The following is a 19,940-nucleotide window of genomic DNA, read 5'->3' as shown; positions in this document are numbered from 1 at the left end:
GTTGGGAGATGGGGGGAAATGGGGGCCTTCTTCTATACTAGTATTCTTTATTAGCCCAGCGCCTATGTTTTTAAGGATGTGCGTATGACCACAAACCTTTCTATAGGCGCTACGTCCTTTTCATACGGCACTCCAAACTGCAAGACTCCATTACGCACCGCCATTTGGTTGTGGACCTGAGATGGAAAATCAAATCGAAGAGCATTTCAACCTCCGTGACACATTTGAATTCACAACAGAAGATTATGGCCGTATTATGATGAGACTATTTGTTTGACAATCATGTTGATCCAGTTGAAACAACGGAATCACGACCAAAAGAGACTGAAACACCTGTATGACAGAGACACGTATGCGTCTTCACACCGTCACTTTGAGCGACTTTTTGCGCAAGAAATGGATCCCACGAGGCCTACGAATCCAGAGGGCACCCACAATCGGCGGAGACAATGAGAATTTCTGTGACCAGTGGTGCCAAATTACGAACAAATGCTCATTTGATCTCATGGCTCTCATTATCCAGGAAATAACTGAGCGACTGGGTGGAATACGTGAGAAGATACAAGCGGGAGATCACAACTGCGCAGCAATAACTCACTCGGAGAAACTCCGAAATATGGAGAGCACACTGTTGAAATTCAAGACTGACCTGGAGCAGGACATCAGAGCGAGGAAGATTAGAAGTTTGAGCGGCACTCCAATGACTATGAACAGAATGAGGTGTATCTGTGGAGAGGGAATCCCCGGCGAGTGAGGGGGAAGAGGATAACCTGAATGGGCCAACACGGGTCGGCAGCACCGCGAACGTGGAAGAAGTGTTGGAGGGTCAAGAAGAACAGAGGAGCAAGGCTGCTATTGGACACGCAGTCAATGCAATTAACCTTTCTTCACGTCCCTTCACCACTTCATGTGAGTTGGCCTTGAGTAAAGGTTTATCTTTCGTCCCCACTGCATCATGTAATGACTTTGACACCACAATAGAGTTTCAGAAATTCTTTCGTACATTGAGATTTAGGGAGTTCTTTTGTCCCATAAATGATGAGTCCAAATGTGGATGTGTCGAAGTATGTGTGAGACGAGTGTTCAGACAATGACAAAATAGAGAATTACATTTTCCACAGAATGTATACCCCTTTTCGAGCCAAATCCACCTTTAGTCCGCCCAGAAACCGAGATCCCTCCCTAGAAAACATATTTCAGATTGGTGGAAAAAGTTGTCACAGATTTTGAGTAAGAAACGGGAAGAGTAATAATCTCCCTAAAGAACAGAGACAAGCATTGGATGTTTAAAAAAAATATATATATATTCCACTTTGATAGTGCATAATGGTTAAGAATTCTGACTCAGAGACTTGTCTAGTTAAATAAAAATGAAAGGGGCGGAGCTGTGGTGGTGGTAAACCATTATGAGTATGTGAATGAGATGCTACCAGCAGGAACATGGAGCACTCCACTTATTTTTTCTTTACGTTGCATGATACCGTTACAAGAGCTAATACTCCACTCATCCAGTGTAAGGAGTGGAGAAGCCCTATGCACAATACACCGGTCTACTCCTGGAGTAACTCCCTGTCAAAGAGATTGTGACCAAATACATGTGATCTCTCCAGAGCACAGAGAGATAGGCTCCACTCATAATAGTATTCCCGATACACTTTGTAAACCTTCTTCACTGTGGCAGTCTGCCTGTGTGATGACATAGCGTATTATCCAGGGCCAGTGGTTGGATTGGATTTACTCTACTCACTCCAAAACTCATGCTCTCTCCCTGTAAATGTCTCCCAGACTTTAATTTAACCTAACATGTCCATCCCCAGTTGAGTGAGCTGGGCTGTGGAGCTCTAGAGCAGTACATAAAAAAAAAAAAAACCTGCCACCCTGTTTTCAGCTATCCGCAGACTATTCCCTGAGGAAGGACTCAAGTTGTTCAATGGCCTCATTTTGGCATGACAAAATAAGTTTTGTATAAACACTTTTGTTGTTGTAAGATTACAAAACTAACTTTTTCATAGCATGTTTGTCACTTTGGTCTTCACGTTTTTACTGACTTCTGTGGTAAGTTAAACATTAAAGACAAATACTGAGAGCTTTTGATTCAAAAGGTCTAAAATAAATGCAAGTCATGTCCAGAGTGATTTGAATTTTATTAATGTATATCAGGCAAATCACACAGGTGTCAACTAAAATATATATATATCCCTTTTCCAGACAAGATTAAAGAATGGGACAAGTAGACAACGTGAATGTAAGTCAGTGCTTACATCTGTAGCAGTTCAAATGAATTTGAGTGGTAATACATACAATACATGTTGACAGAATGGAGAGAGAGACTGTTGCTGTACTCCCAGGTAAGGCCCTTGCTTCCGGAACTACTGAAGGACCCAGTATTCATTCAGGCAGCTTGAAGAAGATCTGTGTCACCATCCGGGCCCATGTCACAGTATGCATTACATTATGTACCATTTATCACCAAAGCCTTGCTAGCATGCACTGCACATGTTGCTGAACAATTCAACTATTGTTAGTGTCATTGAGTTATGTAAATTCATAAGCATTGACTGTAATACCTCTTGGGTCCTGGGGTGAAACGACTGCTGAGATGCTTTGTAAATTCCATCCCTGGTCTGTCTGCGTGCTGCTTTTTAGTGATCTAACTCCATCTGAAATGTAGCTAGCTGAGATGGTGAACTCAGACTGATGGTGGAAGTTTGGTAACATTAGCTAACTTCCCCCCCAGCAGTTTCAATCTAAATGCGTTTTTATCACAGAAGACACAATTACAAAATGACTACTTGAGGCATGTTATGATGTAAAACTGTACAATGTCAGCATGTCTGAGTGCTAAAAGGATTTGTTTAAGTTGGGTGGTTTGAGCCCTGAATGCTGATATCAGACCGTATGCCACAGGAATGACAAACATTTCATTTTACTGGTCTAATTATGTTGCTAACAGGTTTATAATAGCAATAAGGCACCTCTGGGGTTTGTGGTATACAGCCAATATAACCCTAACCCTAAGGGCTGTGTCGTGCATAAAGAATATCCGTTAGCAAGGTATATTGGCCATATACCAAAACCCCTCGGGCATTATTGATTCAGTAAGGATTGTGTAACATAAAGCAGGATTATGATGTAGGCCTACTGTAAGGAGATGACGGCTCATCTCAGTTGGCTGTGATCTCTCCAAATGACGCGCAAGATGGATCTCTTCATCTGAAAGTTCATTTTCTTCTATTATGAACACCCCTGAGACGACTGGCACACAGCCTGGCGAATAGATTGCGTTAATACAGATAAAGCAGGAGAAGAGAGGGAGGGTGGGAGGGAGAGAGAGATGAGGTAGTCTTTGGTTGTTTGTAGAATTACACTGGACATATGAGAAGAGAGCATTGCCCCTACGTTGTCAAAAATCATGATTATGTATTACATACAGCATCAAAGTCAGAAGGTAGCTAGTTGAAGCTAGACACAATTAGGAATAATTCGGTAAAGGCCTATATTTGTTTATGTGCATGCAGCAGGTAACCTGGCGGTTAAGAGCTTTGTGGGCCAGTAAACGAAAGGGCGAATCACAGAGACGACTATGTGAAACATCTGTCTGTGCCCTTGAGGAAGATACTTATCCCTAATTGCTCCTGTAAGTCGCTCTGGATAAGATTGTCTGCTAAATGACTAAAATGGATGCAGGTTTGCATACATCACGGTTTGGAGAAGTTGCGTATTCTTGAGTGTTATCTGGTGTGCACACTTGCTGTTACGGTGCTATTTCGGTTCAGTTATCTTTTTCCGCCACAACAGTGCTTTATGTTTAGTTTAGTTAGGAGCAGCAAGTAGCATCTAGCATTTTTTCCCCACAGAGGGTTGCCAGTTCGAATCCCGGGTCTGAAGGGGAAAATCTGTCTGAAAGTGAGCTGGCATGCCAGGGTTGCTGGTATCGAAATCCTTAATGCCGTTGCCCGCCGTTGTGCCCTTGAGCAAGGCACTTAACCTCCCCAACAACTGCTCCACAAGTGGCCAGTTTGGCAGCCCGCTGCTCTAACATCTCCAACCTGTAAATGCATGTGTGTCTTTCGGAGGGGTTGGTAAACCGGAAGTCAAATTTTGGTTGGACCTTTCGGGAATTTCGGTGTTCAATTGACAGTGTTTTTTTTTCTTCTTCACATACATCACAAAAACAGCAACTATACAAAACATCCTCTAAGATAGTCAGCATACTGTTTCCAAACTGTGGAATGTGTCTGGTTCATCTTTGGTTTTGTAATGTACAGAGTCTAATTGGATGTAGCTACACAGTTCAGTCCTCCAGGTTGTTATTGAGGGTGGATGTAAGGCTTTCCAACTGATGGCTATACATTTTTAGCTATACAGCAATTTGATCACCAATATTTACAATTCCCAAAAACATAATCTTGGAGATGGATGTATATAAATTCCTAGACACAATGGACTTGCTTCCATTCAGCCACAAGAGCATTAGTGATGTTGGGCAATTAGGCCTGGCTTGCAGTCGGCGATCCAATTCATCCTAAAGGTGTTTGATGGGGTTGAGGTCAGGGCTCTGTGCAGGCCAGTCAAGTTCTTCCACAACGATCTCGACAAACCATGTCTGTATTGACCTCGCTTTGTGCACAGGGGCATTGTCATTCTGAAATAAGAAAGGGCCTTCCCCAAACTGTTACCACAAAGTTAGAAGCACAGACCTAGAATGTCATTGTATACTGTAGCGTTAAGATTTCCCTTCACTGGAGCTAAGGGGCCTAGCCCGACCCATGAAAAACAGCACCAGACCATTATTCCTCCTCCTCCAAATGTTACAGTTGGCACTATGTATTGGGGTAAGTAGCGTTCTCCTGGCATCCACCAAACCCAGATACGTCCATCAGACTGACAGATGGTGAAGCGTGATTCATCACTCCAATGGTCCAATGGTGGCGAGCCAGCCAACGCTTGGCATTGCACATGGTGATTTTAGGTTTGTGTGTGGCTGCTTGGCCATTGAAACCCATTTAATGAAGCTCCTGACGAACAGTTATTGTGCTGATGTTTCTTCCAGAGGCAGTTTTGAACTTCGTATTGACTACATACAGACTACACTTCTGGCGCCGACAGAGATGGTCTCCTCATTTTGCGTTCTTAGGAAACTATGTAGTATTTTGTTTTTTTAATGTATTTTTTCTTGCACTGTTACTCCAGGAAATCTTAAGTCTTATTACATACAGCCGGGAGGAACTATTGGGTTTAAGAGCAACGTCAACTTACCAACATTATGACCAGGAATATGACTTTCCCTAAGCAGTTCCTCTGTTTGGTCCACCACCCAGGACAATGGATCGGATCCCAGCGGATCCCAGTCTTCTGGCCAGGCTCCGTAGACGGGCACATCGCCCACCGCTCCCGAGTATACTACTTGCCAATATCCAGTCTCTTGAAAACAAGGTAGACGAAATCCGAGCAAGGGTTGCCTTTCAGAGAGACATCAGAGATTGTAACGTTCTCTGTTTCACGAAAACATGGCTCACTCGGGATACGTTATCAGAGTCCGTACAGCCACCTGGTTTCTTCACGCATCGTGCCGACAAACAAACATCTCTCTGGTAAGAAGAAGGGCGGGGGTGTATGCCTTATGATTAACGAGTCGTGGTATGATCATAACATACAGGAACCCAAGTCCTTTGTTCACCTGACCTAGAATTCCTTAAAATCAAATGCCGACCGCATTATCTACCAAGAGAATTCTCTTAGATTATAATCAGTCGTGTATACCCCCCCCCCCCCCCCCCCCCAAGCAGACACCTCAACGGCCCTGAATGAACTTCATTGGACTCTGTAAACTGGAAACCACATCCTGAGGCTGCATTTATTGCAGCTGGGGATTTTAACAAGGCTAATCTAAAAGCAAGGCTCCCTAAATTTTATCAGCATATCGAATGCGCGACCCAGGCCTGCAAAATCCTGGATTGTTGTTACTCTAACTTCCACGACGCATACAAAGCCCTCCCTCGCCCTCCTTTCGGCAAATCAGCCTATAGACAGAAACTAAAACAGAAAACGCCCGTGCTCAGGTCTGTTCAACACTGGTCCGATCAATCTGATTCCACGCTTCAAGATTGCTTCGATCACGTGGACTGGGATATGTTCCTGATAGCGTTGAACAACAACATTGATGTATACGCTGATTCGGTGAGCGAGTTTATTAGCAAGTGCATCGGTGATGTACCCACGGCAAATATTAAAACCTTCCCCAACCAGAAACCGTGGATTGATGGTAGCATTCGCGCAAAACAGAGTGCAAACCACTGCTTTTAATCAGGGCAAGGTGACCGGAAACATGACCGAATACAAACAGTGTAGCTATTCCCTCCGCAAGGCAATCAAACAAGCTACACGTCAGTATAGAGACAAAGTAGAGTCGCAATTCAACGGCTCAGACACGAGAGGTATGTGACAGGATCTACAGTCAATCACGGACTACAAAAAGAAAACCAGCCCCGTTGCTGACCCCAATGTCTTGCTCCCAGACAAACTAAACAACTTCTTTGCTCGCTTTGAGGACAATACAGTGCTACTGACACGGCCCGCTACCAATGCCTGCGGGCTCTCCTTCACCGCAGCCAATGTGAGTAAAACATTTAAAAGTGTTAACCCTCGCAAGGCTGCCGGCCCAGACGGCATCCCTAGCCGTGTCCTCAGAGCATGCGCAGACCAACTGGCTGAATGCGTAGCCAGGCGCTGAAATATAACTTTGTTTTATTTTTCACCCTTGACTCTCTGCAAGTCCCACTTCTCCCACCTCCTCATTTGTTTTTTAGGAGAATATACCCATGTGGGTGATTGAAAGATGGACTGAGGTCCACCCTCCATTCCAGTGGGTAGTTGTAATGCACCTTAAAGTTGGTTGCCAACCATCATATAAAGTCCACAGTGGAAGAAGACTGAAGGAGGAGAGATTACTAGAAACTAACTAGGTTTCCCCTTTAATCTGTGGTAGAGAACACACAATTTTGTGTAACTCAAAATGGGTCAAAATTCTACAAACATCCAGAAAAAAAGGACGTTGTGCATTTCAGGTAAAATAACAACCTAATGTTTATGTCCCAGGACACATTACCTAGCAACAGCAAGTTAGCTAGCATGAATGTTTCATGTGTTCCGAACCTGTCCCAAAGTTTGTTTTGATATTTCAACCTGCGTATCCTGATCGCGTCTGGTGTGGATCTACAATATCAACATGCGCACGATGGCGCATGCGGACATACGCGCGTGCCCCGGTCCAGTCACTATATTAGGTTGTAGGAGCAGGTATGAACATTTTCACATATCTGTGACCAATGGTTCTCTTCTATTTCTTCATGTACATCTGTTTGCCATTTTTTCCTTAGGTTCTAAACCATCAGGTAGTTTTAATAAACTATCCCTTTTGAAGTTTAATAACACATTTTAATATTCATAGCTACTTTAAAGTAAATACCTGCAGTCAACTTGTGCAATACCTTAGGAGATGAAGCAGATCCCGTTTTTATTTCACTTGTCTCATTACTTTAACATTATGAAGCTTACTATATTTCCCCACAACAGTTGAGTCAGTCACAACTGTAAATGGCACAACTGGAGAAGCGGGAGCAGCTGTGTCCTGTTGTGTATTGACGGGTTGTGTTTTTTTTTGCATCAATAGAGTAATCAGGGATATTCAACTATAGTTTTCCTTCACAGAAAATTAATTAGTGCAACACTGGCAGTAAATAGTTTCATTTTCATCAGTTGACAACAGAAGTGCAACGCTATTTGGCTGGCAGTCACGCAAGTAAATGGGCTTGCAATAAAAAAAGCAAGGTATTTTTTGCAAAAAACAATGCACGGCCATAATATTTCTGTTTTTCTTAAAGTAAATCTTGCGTTTTATCAGAGAAAAGTAGGCTAGCAAACTGAAAAGTACCTGAGAGAAGTAGCTACACATCAGTCAGTGCTGTCTGCTGATAGAATGCCCGTTTGTTTATTCTCATCTGAGTGAAGTGCAACTGAAGCACAAAATTAGTTTGATGCTGAGCAGAAATTGCAATAAGAAGCAGTTTACATCTGCGTTTACAGAACGCATGAAGATATTTCTTGTTTTCTCTTTTTTTCCTGTGTGAAAAATGCAGAATTCTACATTAACGCAGCCCCTAAGTTTAACCGAATGGGGTTTGCAGAATTAGTGGCTGAACGGACAAGGTGATGGGGCGTCATATTGTGTTAGCTTTCTGCCGTGTTTGAGAAGTCAAAGTTATTTGTACAGCTGCCGCTATCTTGATTTCCTTGCGTATTTTCTCTTCTCCGTTATGGTCTGTCTTATTCCCTCCCCTCTTCTGAGCAGAGCAGGGTAGGCCCATTGCCCCATACTCCACACAGACACAGTGTGTAGCCTACACATGCTGCTTCCTTCAGACAAGCATGCATCAAAACCTCGTTTATTTGATCAATGTCTCTCTCACATTCGCTTGTATATGTCCAAACTCACCAAAAATGACGTTCGGTAGCTCTTGCTGATATAAACTCAGCAAAAAAAGAATTTCCTCACTGTCAACTGCGTTTTATTTTCAGCAAACATTTGTTTGAACATAAGTTTCAACAACTGAGACATAAACTGAACAAGTACTACAGACATGTGACGAACAGAAATTTAATGTGTCCCTGAACAAAGGGGTGGTCAAAATCAAAAGTTACAGTCGGTATCTGGTGTGGCCACCAGCTGCATGAAGTACTGCAGTGCATCTCCTCCTCGTGGACTGCACCAGAGTTGCCAGTTCTTGCTGTGAGATGTTACCCCACTCTTCCACCAAGGCACCTGCAAGTTCCCGGACATTTCTGGGTGGAATGGCCCTAGCCCTCACCCTCCGATCCAACAGGTCCCAGACGTGCTCAATGGGATTGAGATCCGGGCTCTTCGCTGGCCATGGCAGAACACTGACATTCCTGTCTTGCAGGAAATCACGCACAGAACGAGCAGTATGGCTGGTGGCATTGTCATGCTGGAGGGTCATGTCAGGATGAGCCTGCAGGAAGGGTACCACATGAGGGAGGAGGATGTCTTCCCTGTAACGCACAGCTTTGAGATTTCCTGCAATGACAACACGCTCAGTCCGTTGATGCTGTGACACACCGCCCCAGACCGTGACGGACCCTCCAAATCGATCCTGCTCCAGAGTACAGGCCTCGTTACGCTCATTCCTTCGACAATAAACGCAAATCCAAACATCACCCCTGGTTAGACCAAAACCGCGATTTGTCAGTGAAGAGCACTTTTTGCTAGTCCTGTCTGGTCCAGTGACGGTGGGTTTGTGCCAATAGGTGACGTTGTTGCCGGTGATGTCTGGTGAGGATCTGCCTTACAACAGGCCTACAAGCCCTCACTCCAGCCTCTCTCAGCCTATTACGGACAGTCTGAGCACTGATGGAGGGATTGTGCGTTCCTGGTGTAACTCGGGCAGTTGTTGCCATCCTTTACCTGTCCCGCAGGTGTGATGTTCGGATGTACCGATCCTGTGCAGGTGGTGTTACACGTGGTCTGCCACTGCGAGGAAGATCAGCTATCCGTCCCGTCTCCCTGTAGCGCTGTCTTAGGCGTCTCACAGTACGGACATTGCAATTTATTGCCCTGGCCACATCTGCAGTACTTATGCCTCCTTGAAGCATGCCTAAGGTACATTGACGCAGATGAGCAGGGACCCTGGGCATCTTTCTTTTGGTGTTTTTCAGTAGAAAGGCCTCTTTAATGTTTTCATAACTGTGACCTTAATTGCCTACCGTCTGTAAGCTGTTAGTGTCTTAACGACCATTCCACAGTTGTTTATGGTTCATTGAACAAGCATGGGAAACCGTGTATAAACCCTTTACAATGAAGATCTGTGAAGTTATTTGGATTTTTAGGAATTATCTTTGAAAGATAGGGTCCTGAAAAAGGGATGTTTATTTTTTTGCTGAGTTTAAGTATAACTTCATAAGCTGGATTGTCTGTCTTTGCAACTTGTTTATTGTCCTTTGCGCTCGTTAGCATTTTTAGCTAGCAGACTCTTTAAATTCGCTATTACTTGTGCTAATTTTGTTAGCATTCTGGTAATAGACACCCAATGTTGTTTTTTGCACCCCCTTGTGTATTAAGGTGTTAATACAGTATATCCCGGTATGAGAGAAGGATGATTGGTGACAGTGGGGGATAATTGTTTTCCCCTGAGTGATCTAATTCAATCATGCTCGTGTTGGCTGCGACAGTTACTGCCGCACCAATCAATCAGTCCAGACTGGGTGTACAGTAGGGCTGTGACTATACCAGTAACACAATATTTCTTCCATGGCAAACATTTAAACACGAAGCAGACGCAAGTCTTTGGTCCTGTAAAATACAGACTTATGTAACATATTGTGTGCTATAGCTTGAAAATAACTACATTTAACCTTGGATGACAAGATAATGTTTGTTTCCAACATTAGGGCTGTTTTCCTAAATAAGTTGAATCAACTTGGTGTTTGGTTTCTTTGCCACAATACTATTTTGATACTGATATCATCCCGGCCCTTGTGTCCAGGATTGATCATCGAACACAGGCCAGGATCTCCTTCCAGAGAGACTTCAGGGATTGTAACATACTCTGTTTCATGGAAACTCGGTATATACTTTATATTTTGTAGTATATATAAAGTATATATTTTTTTTGCGGGTGTAGCGTAATGCTTGTGTTCCTAGCTCCAACAGTGCAGTAGTATCTAACAATTCACAGCAATACACACATCTAAAAGTAAAATAATGAAATTAAGAAATATATAAATATTAGATCGAGCCATGTCAGAATGGCATTGACTAAAATACAGTAGAATAGAATACAATATATACATATGAGATGAGTAAAGCAGTATGTGTAGGCATTATTAAAGTAACTAGTGTGTTCCATTATTAAAGTGGCTAGTGATTCCAAGTCTATGTATATAGGGCAGCATCCTCTAAGGTGCAGGGTTGCGTAACCGGGTGGAAGCCGGCTAGTGATGGCTATTTAACAGTCTGATGGCCTTGAGATAAGCTGTTTTTCAGTCTCTCGGTCCCTGCTTTGATGCACCTGTACTGACCTCGCCTTCTGGATGATAGCGGGGTGAACAGGCAGTGGCTCGGGTGGTTGTTGTCCTTGATGATCTTTTTGGCCTTCCTGTGACATCGGGTGGTGTAGGTGTCCTGGAGGGCAGGTAGTTTGCCCCTGGTGATGCGTTGTGCAGACCACACCACCCTCTGGAGAGCCTTACGGTTATGGGCGGAGCAGTTGCCGTACCAGGCGGTGATACAGCCCGACAGGATCTCGGTAGTCCCGACACGCTCATTACTATTAGACAGCTGGAGATCAAATTTGAATATTGAAACAATGCTGCAAATGTCAGAGACAGACGGCAAAATGTATACAAATCTCTACTGTGGAAAACTAAAGGTTAGTCTAAAAGTATTCAGAACCCTTCCCTTCCACATTTTGTTACGTTACAGGTAACTGATGCAAGCAGTAGAATCAGATTTAAAAAACAGATGAAAATGCACCTTATGGAACAGCGGGGACTGTGAAGCAACACACACATGCATACACACACATGATAACACACGCACACGCACACACATACACACACACACACACGTAAACATGGATTTTGTGTTGTAGATACACTACCTGTGTCAGCTGTGCTAACATAAATGCAAAAAGGTTTTCTAATGATCAATTAGTCTTTTAAAATGACAAACTTGGATTACCTACCACAATGTGCCATTGGAACACAGGAGTGATGGTTGCTGATAATGGGCCTCTGTACGCCTATGTAGATATTCCATTAAAAATCAGCCGTTTCCAGCTACAATAGTCATTTGCAACAATAACAATGTCTACACTGTATTTCTGATCAATTTGCTGTTATTTTTAATGGGTAAAAAAATGGCTTTTCTTTCAAAAACAAGGATATTTCTAAGTGACCCCAAACTTTTGAACGGGAGTGTATGTGGTAGTGGGGTATGGGCCGAGGGCACATACTTAGTGTGTTGTGAATTATGTAATGAATGTATTTTTATAACTGCCTTAATTTTGCCGGACCCCGGGAAGAGTTGGCAGCAGCTAATGGGGATCCATTATAAATACAAATACAGCCGTGCTATAAAATGTGTTAAATAAATAATGTATTAAAAATACAAAACAGAAATACCTTATTTACGTAAGTATTCAGACCCTTTGCTATGAGACTTGAAATGTAGCTGTTTCCATTGATTGTCCTTGATGTTTCTTCAACTTGATTGGAGTCCACCTGTGGGAAATTAAATTGACTGGACATAATTTGGAAAGGCACACACCTGTCTATATAAAGTCCCACAGTTGACAGTGCATGTCAGAGCAAAAACCAAGCCGTGAGATAGAATGAATTGTCTGTAGAGCTAAGAGACAGGATTGTGTCGAGGCACAGATCTGGGGAAGGGTACCAAAACATTTCTGCAGTATTGAAGGTCCCCAAGAACACAGTGGCCTCCATTCTTAAATGAATGAAGTTTGGAACCACCAAGACTCTTCCTAGAGCTGGCCGCCCGTCCAAACTGAGCAATCGGGGGAGAAGGGGTGACCAAGAACCCGATGTTCACTCTGACAGAGCTATAGTTCCAGAAGTTCCAGAAGGACAACCATCTCTGCAGCACTCCACCAATCAGGCCTTTATGGTAGAGTGGCCAAATGGAAGCCACTCCTCAGTGTAAGGAACATTACAGCCCGCACGGAGTTAGCCAAAAGGCACCTAAATGACTCTCACACCATGTGAAACATCATTCTCTGGTCTGATGAAACCAAGATTGAACTTTTTGGCCTGAATGAGAGAACTTCACGTCTGGAGGAAACCTAAGATGTTTGTTTTTATTTTTACAGGGACAGTGCACATTAATCAACGTTTCAGTAAAAGTGCCGGTTTTAGCCAGCAGGCTAATTTTCAACCACAGTCCCTGGCAGGTTTTTAAAAACAATTACAGTAACAATACAGACAATCAGTGAGCAGTGAGCACACGCAGAGCAACATCGGACACGCAAGACGTAGCATGCAGACAGAGCAAAATAGCACAAAACCAACAAGACAAAATCCATAAAAGCAACAAAGTGTTTCCATACCTCACAAGCTACAGACGACAGGTGAAGCATGGTGGTGGCAGCATCAGGCTGTGGGGATCAGCGGCAGGGACTGGGTGACTAGTCAGGATCGATGGAAAGATGAACCGAGCAAAGTACAGAGAGATCCTTGAAGAAAACCTGTTCTAGAGCGCACAGGACCTCAGACTGGGGCAAAGGTTCACCTTCCAACAGGACAACGACCTTAAGCACACAGCCAAAACAACGCAGGTTTGGCTTTGGGACAAGCCTCTGAATGTTCTTAAGTGGCCGGACTTGAACCCGATCTAACACCTCTGAAGATACCTGAAAATAGCTGTGCAGCAACGCTCCCCATCCAACCTGACAGAGCTTGAGAGGATCTGCAGAGAAGAATGGGAGAAACTCCCGAAGTACAGTTGTGCCCAGCTTGTAGCATCATCCCCAAGAAGAGTCGAGTCTGTAATCCCTGCCAAAGGTACTTCAACAGAGTAAAGGGTCTGCATACTTACGTAAATGTGATATTTCAGTGTTTTATTTTGAATAAATTTGCAACAATTTCTAAAAAACAGTTTTTGCTTTGTCATTATGGGGTCTTCTGTGTAGATTGATGAGGAAAAATATACAATTTAACCAATTTTATAAGGTTGTAGCCTAACAATATGTGAAAAGTCAAGGGGTCTAAATACTTTCCGAACAAACTGAAGGCTAGTGATTTTGCTGTTAGTTTCGTAATATCTTCAATGTGCACCTCGGAGTTCGATAAGGAGGCGCACCGTTACATCCCCAATATGTCTGTCTTCACTTGTACTTCGGAGCTGCGATGCCTGTGAAAAGTACTGATCACATGACGTGCATTGGCTAATAAGTATTGAAATACCTGAGAGAGCAATGTGAATGAAAGGTGCTTCGGAGCATGGCTATTGGCAGCCAGGAGAAGGGAATTCTAACTGACCGCAAGGCATGGCTTTTCTTTAGTGGGTATTACGGCCACACAAGGGGGCCGTCGATACCGCCGGTGAATTCTAGGCCTGCCGCACACTATTGCTCCAATTTATATACATTTAGTAATTGTATTAGTAATGTTAATGTGCCTCCATCAGTAACTCTTTTATTGGGGGGTAAATTCAGAAATTGATGGGAGACTTAGATGTAGAAATCTGACTTCAGGTAAGTTAGGATTTGCTCCTATTATAACTGTATACGTCTCTCTTTGTCTGTCCACAGGTACGAGTAATGGGTCAGTTCTGGTCTATAACCTCACCAGTGGTCTTCTGCACAAGGACCTGAGTGTCCACTCCTGTGAAGTCAAGTGAGTAACATCACCCACTTCCCTAGTGTGGTGTCTCAAAACAAGGACTGTCCACTCATCATTGTCCACTCATGGCTCTGCCCAAGACACCCACTGAGCCATTTGATAATCACCTACTCACTTTCATCACAAAAGCCACCATTCATTTAGCCGTGATTTGCGTCTCCTCCCAACTACTTTGGTGCAGATTTAATGCGGTGTTGGCATTAGACAGGCTATTTAAGTCTAGGGTGCTCAAACTCAATAGGCTCTCCAAACATTCCATTCCATTGACCTCCACCATCAACATATATAGGACTGATGACATAGAAATCCCCTCATTCCATTCAATAATGGCTGAATCCCAACGTCCACTTAAGTCGAATTTTCAGTTTGTCTCCCATTGACATCACTGCATAACTAAGTGAAAATTAGGTGGAAGTTAGAATTAGCTTCTAAGGAAGCTGAAATAGTGTCTTGGACCACTCTTTGGCTCCTTTACCCTCAGTCCCTGTCCATCTATTGTGTAGGTTAACTGTGCTAAAAAGTCACAACTCTGCAAAAAGGTCAGTTTAACTGTCAGGGAGCGAATATCAACAAAGAGCAAACTTTGCGTCACCAATTACCAGTCTCTAATGAGCTCAAACTAATTCCTGTGATTTATTAAGTGCAAGATTGAATATATTATGTCATTCAGAAATTGATTGGGAACAAACAGCCATTCATCCTCAGATGGCCAGACACTTCTTAACACTAGAACCGCTGGGTGTCAATGGACCTCCCCCCTATATATGTGACTTACCACCTAGATTCGGTCTTACATATAATACACTGCATTTTTGAGGAACAGTGGGAAAGTAATTCTGCTTTGAAAGTTGATAAACTTGTAAACTCACTTTTGAGAAAAGGGCCTTTGAATAATTTTGGTACCTACTGGAGAGTTCTCCTTTGTCTACACCATTCAGCATTGTTCACACCCTCTTAAGCCAGCCCCACCCATCTCTTTAAGGATTCAAATGTGAGGTCATGTGATAAACAGTGAGTAGTGTAGTAAAGATTAAGACTAAAAGTGGTAGTAGCCTACAATACGAAAAAAATCCAGGTAACCAGAAAGTTTCCAGAAGAAAATATTTTATAAATATTAGATAACACTTACCCAGAAACACTTGTCTATATTGATGGGTCATGTGAAAGAAATGCTAAATAGTCATAATTGAGTGTAAAGATGTAATGTAAAGATACCTTAATAGAAAATTACTGAAGTCACCAAGTAAAATACTACTTGAGTAAAAGTCTAAAAGCTTTTGGTTTTTAAAAAGTATCAAAAGTAAATGGAACTGCTAAAATGTACTTAAGTATCAAAAGTGAAAGTGTTAATAATTTCAAATTCCTTATATTAAACCAGACGGGCCAATTTTATATATTTTGGGTGTCAGGGAAAATGTATGGAGTAAACGGTACATTATTTTCTTTCGGAATGTGGTGAAGTAAAAGTAGCCAACAAATATAAATAGTGAAGTAATGTACAGATACCCCCAAAAAAGACTTAAGTAGTACTTTACTCCGCTGCCCAGATGCCTTCACACCAGTACATTAGCATATTTGATATACTGTTACACACGCACTTAACTTATGTATGGAATACTATGTGATAAGGCCATGCAACCTGAGTTGAAACCTGAGTGAGGTGCTGCTGGGTTCTGAGAATATGAAAATATACTTATTCATGTCACCGATGGAGTGCTAAGGTGTAGAGGGTCTACACCAGAAGTTAAGGGTTATAGGAGGAAGGTATATAGTGTGTGCAACTAAACTTGGAATGTGTTGAGTGCAGGGAAGCGATTTACATGTGGCAGGCATTGATACGGGGAGACAGGTGGCGATCTTCGAAACTAACAATGTCACTGAGGGAGAGAGGGTCATGTATAACGTTTACATTATGCCAGGATATGTTATTGTTAGCCATCGGGGATCCTCTGGGAGGAGAAGAGACACTGTCTGGTATCAATGACCATGACAGCCTTGAGTTGGGGAGGAGTGAGCACTTTGGGGTAGAGGTCAGGACAGACGAAGTGAGGAAGAACAGTTATCACTAAGGTTCTGTCTAGCAACAGAGATGCATTGGCTGTTCAGTTGTGGAGGAGGAGACTCAGCCTAGGAGAAAGGGTTAAATATCAGTGCTTGTGTGAAATGTCGATCGTCTGTATCGACCATCTGGGAGGAATTTAACTTGGTTAAGTTTTTTTTTTATTAAATTTTTTATTTAACCTTTATTTAACCAGGTAGGTAAGTTGAGAACAAGTTGTCATTTACAATTGTGACCTGGCCAAGATAAAGCAAAGCAGTTCGACACATACAGCAACACAGTTACACATGGAGTAAAACAAACATACAGTCAATAATACAGTAGAAAACTAAGTCTATATACAATGTGAGCAAATGAGGTGAGATAAGGGAGGTAAAGGCAAAACAAGGCCATGGTGGCGAAGTATATACAATATAGCAAGTAAAACACTGGAATTTTAGATTCGCTGTGGAAGAATGTGTAAAGTAGAAATATAAATAATTGTGCAAAGGAGCAAAATAAATAAATACAGTAGGGGAAGAGGTAGTTGTTTAGGCTAAATTATAGATGGGCTATGTACAGGTGCAGTAATCTGTGAGCTGCTCTGACAGCTGGTGCTTAAAGCTAGTGGGGGAGATAAGTGTTTCCAGTTTCAGAGATTTTTGTAGGTAGTTCGTTCCAGTCATTGGCAGCAGAGAACTGGAAGGAGAGGCGGCCAAAGGAGGAATTGGCTTTGGGGGTGACCAGAGATATATCTGCTGGAGCGCGTGCTACAGGTGGGTGCTGCTATGGTGACCAGCGAGCTGAGATAAGGGGGGACTTTACCTAGCAGGGTCTTGTAGATGACCTGGAGCCAGTGGGTTTGGCGACGAGTATGAAGCGAGGGCCAGCCAACGAGAGCGTACAGGTCGCAGTGGTGGATAGTATATGGGGCTTTGGTGACAAAACGGATGGCACTGTGATAGACTGCATCCAATTTATTGAGGAGGGTATTGGAGGCTATTTTGTAAATGACATCGCCGAAGTCGAGGATCGGTAGGATGGTCAGTTTTACGAGGGTATGTTTGGCAGCATGAGTGAAGGATGCTTTGTTGCGAAATAGGAAGCCAATTCTAGATTTAACTTTGGATTAGAGGTGTTTGATGTGAGTCTGGTAGGAGAGTTTACAGTCTAACCAGACAGGTATTTGTAGGTATTTGTAGTTGTCCACATATTCTTAGTCAGAACCGTCCAGAGTAGTGATGCTGGATGTGCGGGCAGTGATCAGTTGAAGAGCATGCATTTAGTTTTACTTGCATTTAAGAGCAGTTGGAGGCCACGGAAGGAGAGCTGTATGGCATTGAAGCTCGTCAGGAGGGTTGTTAACACAGTGTCCAAAGAAGGACCTGAGGTATACAGAATGGTGTCGTCTGCGTAGAGGTGGATCAGAGACTCACCAGCAGCAAGAGCGACATTATTGATGTATACAGAGAAAATAGTCGGCCCGAGGATTGAACCCTGTGGCACCCACATAGAGACCGCCAGAGGCCCGGACAACAGGCCCTCCGATTTGACACACGGAACTCTATCAGATAAGTAGTTGTTGAACCAGGCGAGGCAATCATTTGAGAAACCAAGGCTATCGAGTCTGCCGATGAGGATGTGGTGATTGACAGAGTTGAAAGCCTTGGCCAGGTCGATGAATACGGCTCCACAGTATTGTTTCTTGTCGATGGCGGTTAAGATATTGTTTAGGACCTTGAGCGTGGCTGAGGTGCACCCATGACCAGCTCTGAAACCAGATTGCATAGCGGAGAAGATGCGGTGGGATTCGAAATGGTCGGTAATATGTTTGTTGACTTGGCTTTCGAAGACCTTAGAAAGGCAGGGTAGGATAGATATAGGTCTGTAGCATTATTATACAATAGATGTGAAATGGAATTCTGAGAACATCATTACACACAGTTATTACACGTAATGTTAGCTTGCTATCCAGCCATCTAACGTTAGCTGACTAGCTAACAGCAAGCTTTAACTAGCAATAGAAACCGATTGTCATAACTAGCTAAAATTAACCAAATATGTTCAATGTTAGCTAGCTAACATTAGGCTATAACTAGCAATGACATTCTGTGAAATGACATTCTGAGAACATCACTAGCATTACACACACTTCATGCATGTAAGTTAATGTTAGCTAGCAAGCCAGCCATCTAACCTCCGCTAACGTTAGCTAGCTAACTGCAAGCTTTAACTTGGTGACTTTTGTTTAGACATGTAACGTTGACGTTAGCTAGCTCGATAAAAAATGAACTAAAATCCCAATCCATAGAGTAATGTTACGAGCATTACAAACCGTTTGTCATAGCTTGCTAAAGTTAACCAAATAGGTTCAATGTTAGCTAGCAAGCCAGTCATCACACTCCAGCTGGCTAGCTAACAGCAAGCTTTGACTTGCAATGAAAACAACTTTCTGACAAAATTATAAAAGTATATTTTTTTTATTTTTATTTTATTTAACCTTTATTTAACCAGGTAGGCAAATTGAGAACACGTTCTCATTTACAATTGCGACCTGGCCAAGATAAAGCAAAGCAGTTCGACACATACAACAACACATAGTTACACATGGAGTAAAACAACATATAGTCAATAATACAGTGAAAAAAAATAAAAATAAGTCTATATACAATGTGAGCAAGTGAGGTGAGATAAGGGAGGTGAAGGCAAACAAATATATGTATAAATAAATAAAAAATATAAAAGGCCATGGAGGCGAAGTGAGTACAACACAGCACGTAAAATAAAACTAAAAAAACAATGGAATGGTTGGTTTGCAGTGGAAGAAAGTGCAAAGTAGAGACAGAAATAAAGGGGTGCAAAGGAGCAAAATAAATTAATAAATAAATACAGTAGGTAAAGAGGTAGTTGTTTGGGCTAAATTGTAGATGGGTTATATACAGGTGCAGTAATCTATGAGCTGCTCTGACAGCTGGTGCTTAAAGCTAGTGAGGGAGATAGGTGTTTCCAGTTTCAGAGATTTTTGTAGTTCGTTCCAGTCATTGGCAGCAGAGAACTGGAAGGAGAGGCGTCCAAAGGAAGAATTGGTTTTGGGGGTGACTAGAGAGATATACCTGCTGGAGCGCGTGCTACAGGTAGGTGCTGCTATGGTGACCAGCGAGCTGAGATAAGGGGGGACTTTACCTAGCAGGGTCTTGTAGATGACCTGGAACCAGTGGGTTTGGCGACGAGTATGAAGCGAGGGCCAGCCAACGAGAGTGTACAGGTCGCAGTGGTGGGTAGTATATGGGGCTTTGGTGACAAAACGGATGGCACTGTGATAGACTGCATCCAATTTATTGAGTAGGGTTTTGGAGGCTATTTTGTAAATGACATCACCGAAGTCGAGGATTGGTAGGATGGTCAGTTTTACAAGGGTATGTTTGGCAGCATGAGTAAAGGATGCTTTGTTGCGGAATAGGAAGCCAAT

The 19,940-nt window shown here is 42.8% G+C and overlaps 1 protein-coding gene across 2 annotated transcripts in view; it reads left to right on the top strand.

Annotated features, from left to right (window-relative positions):
• wdr11 (WD repeat domain 11) overlaps positions 1-19,940 on the top strand; it is a 138,995-nt gene that overhangs the window by 59,113 nt on the left and 59,942 nt on the right. For both annotated transcript variants that reach the window (XM_055901674.1, XM_055901673.1), the window contains exon 11: positions 14,343-14,427. In XM_055901674.1, the coding sequence (XP_055757649.1) occupies positions 14,343-14,427 (85 nt within the window). The remainder of the gene's footprint in view (positions 1-14,342; positions 14,428-19,940) is intronic.

Source organism: Salvelinus fontinalis, chromosome 37, assembly GCF_029448725.1.
Source record: "Salvelinus fontinalis isolate EN_2023a chromosome 37, ASM2944872v1, whole genome shotgun sequence".
Classification (NCBI taxonomy): domain Eukaryota; kingdom Metazoa; phylum Chordata; class Actinopteri; order Salmoniformes; family Salmonidae; genus Salvelinus; species Salvelinus fontinalis.
This window is presented reverse-complemented; position numbering and strand designations above follow the sequence as displayed.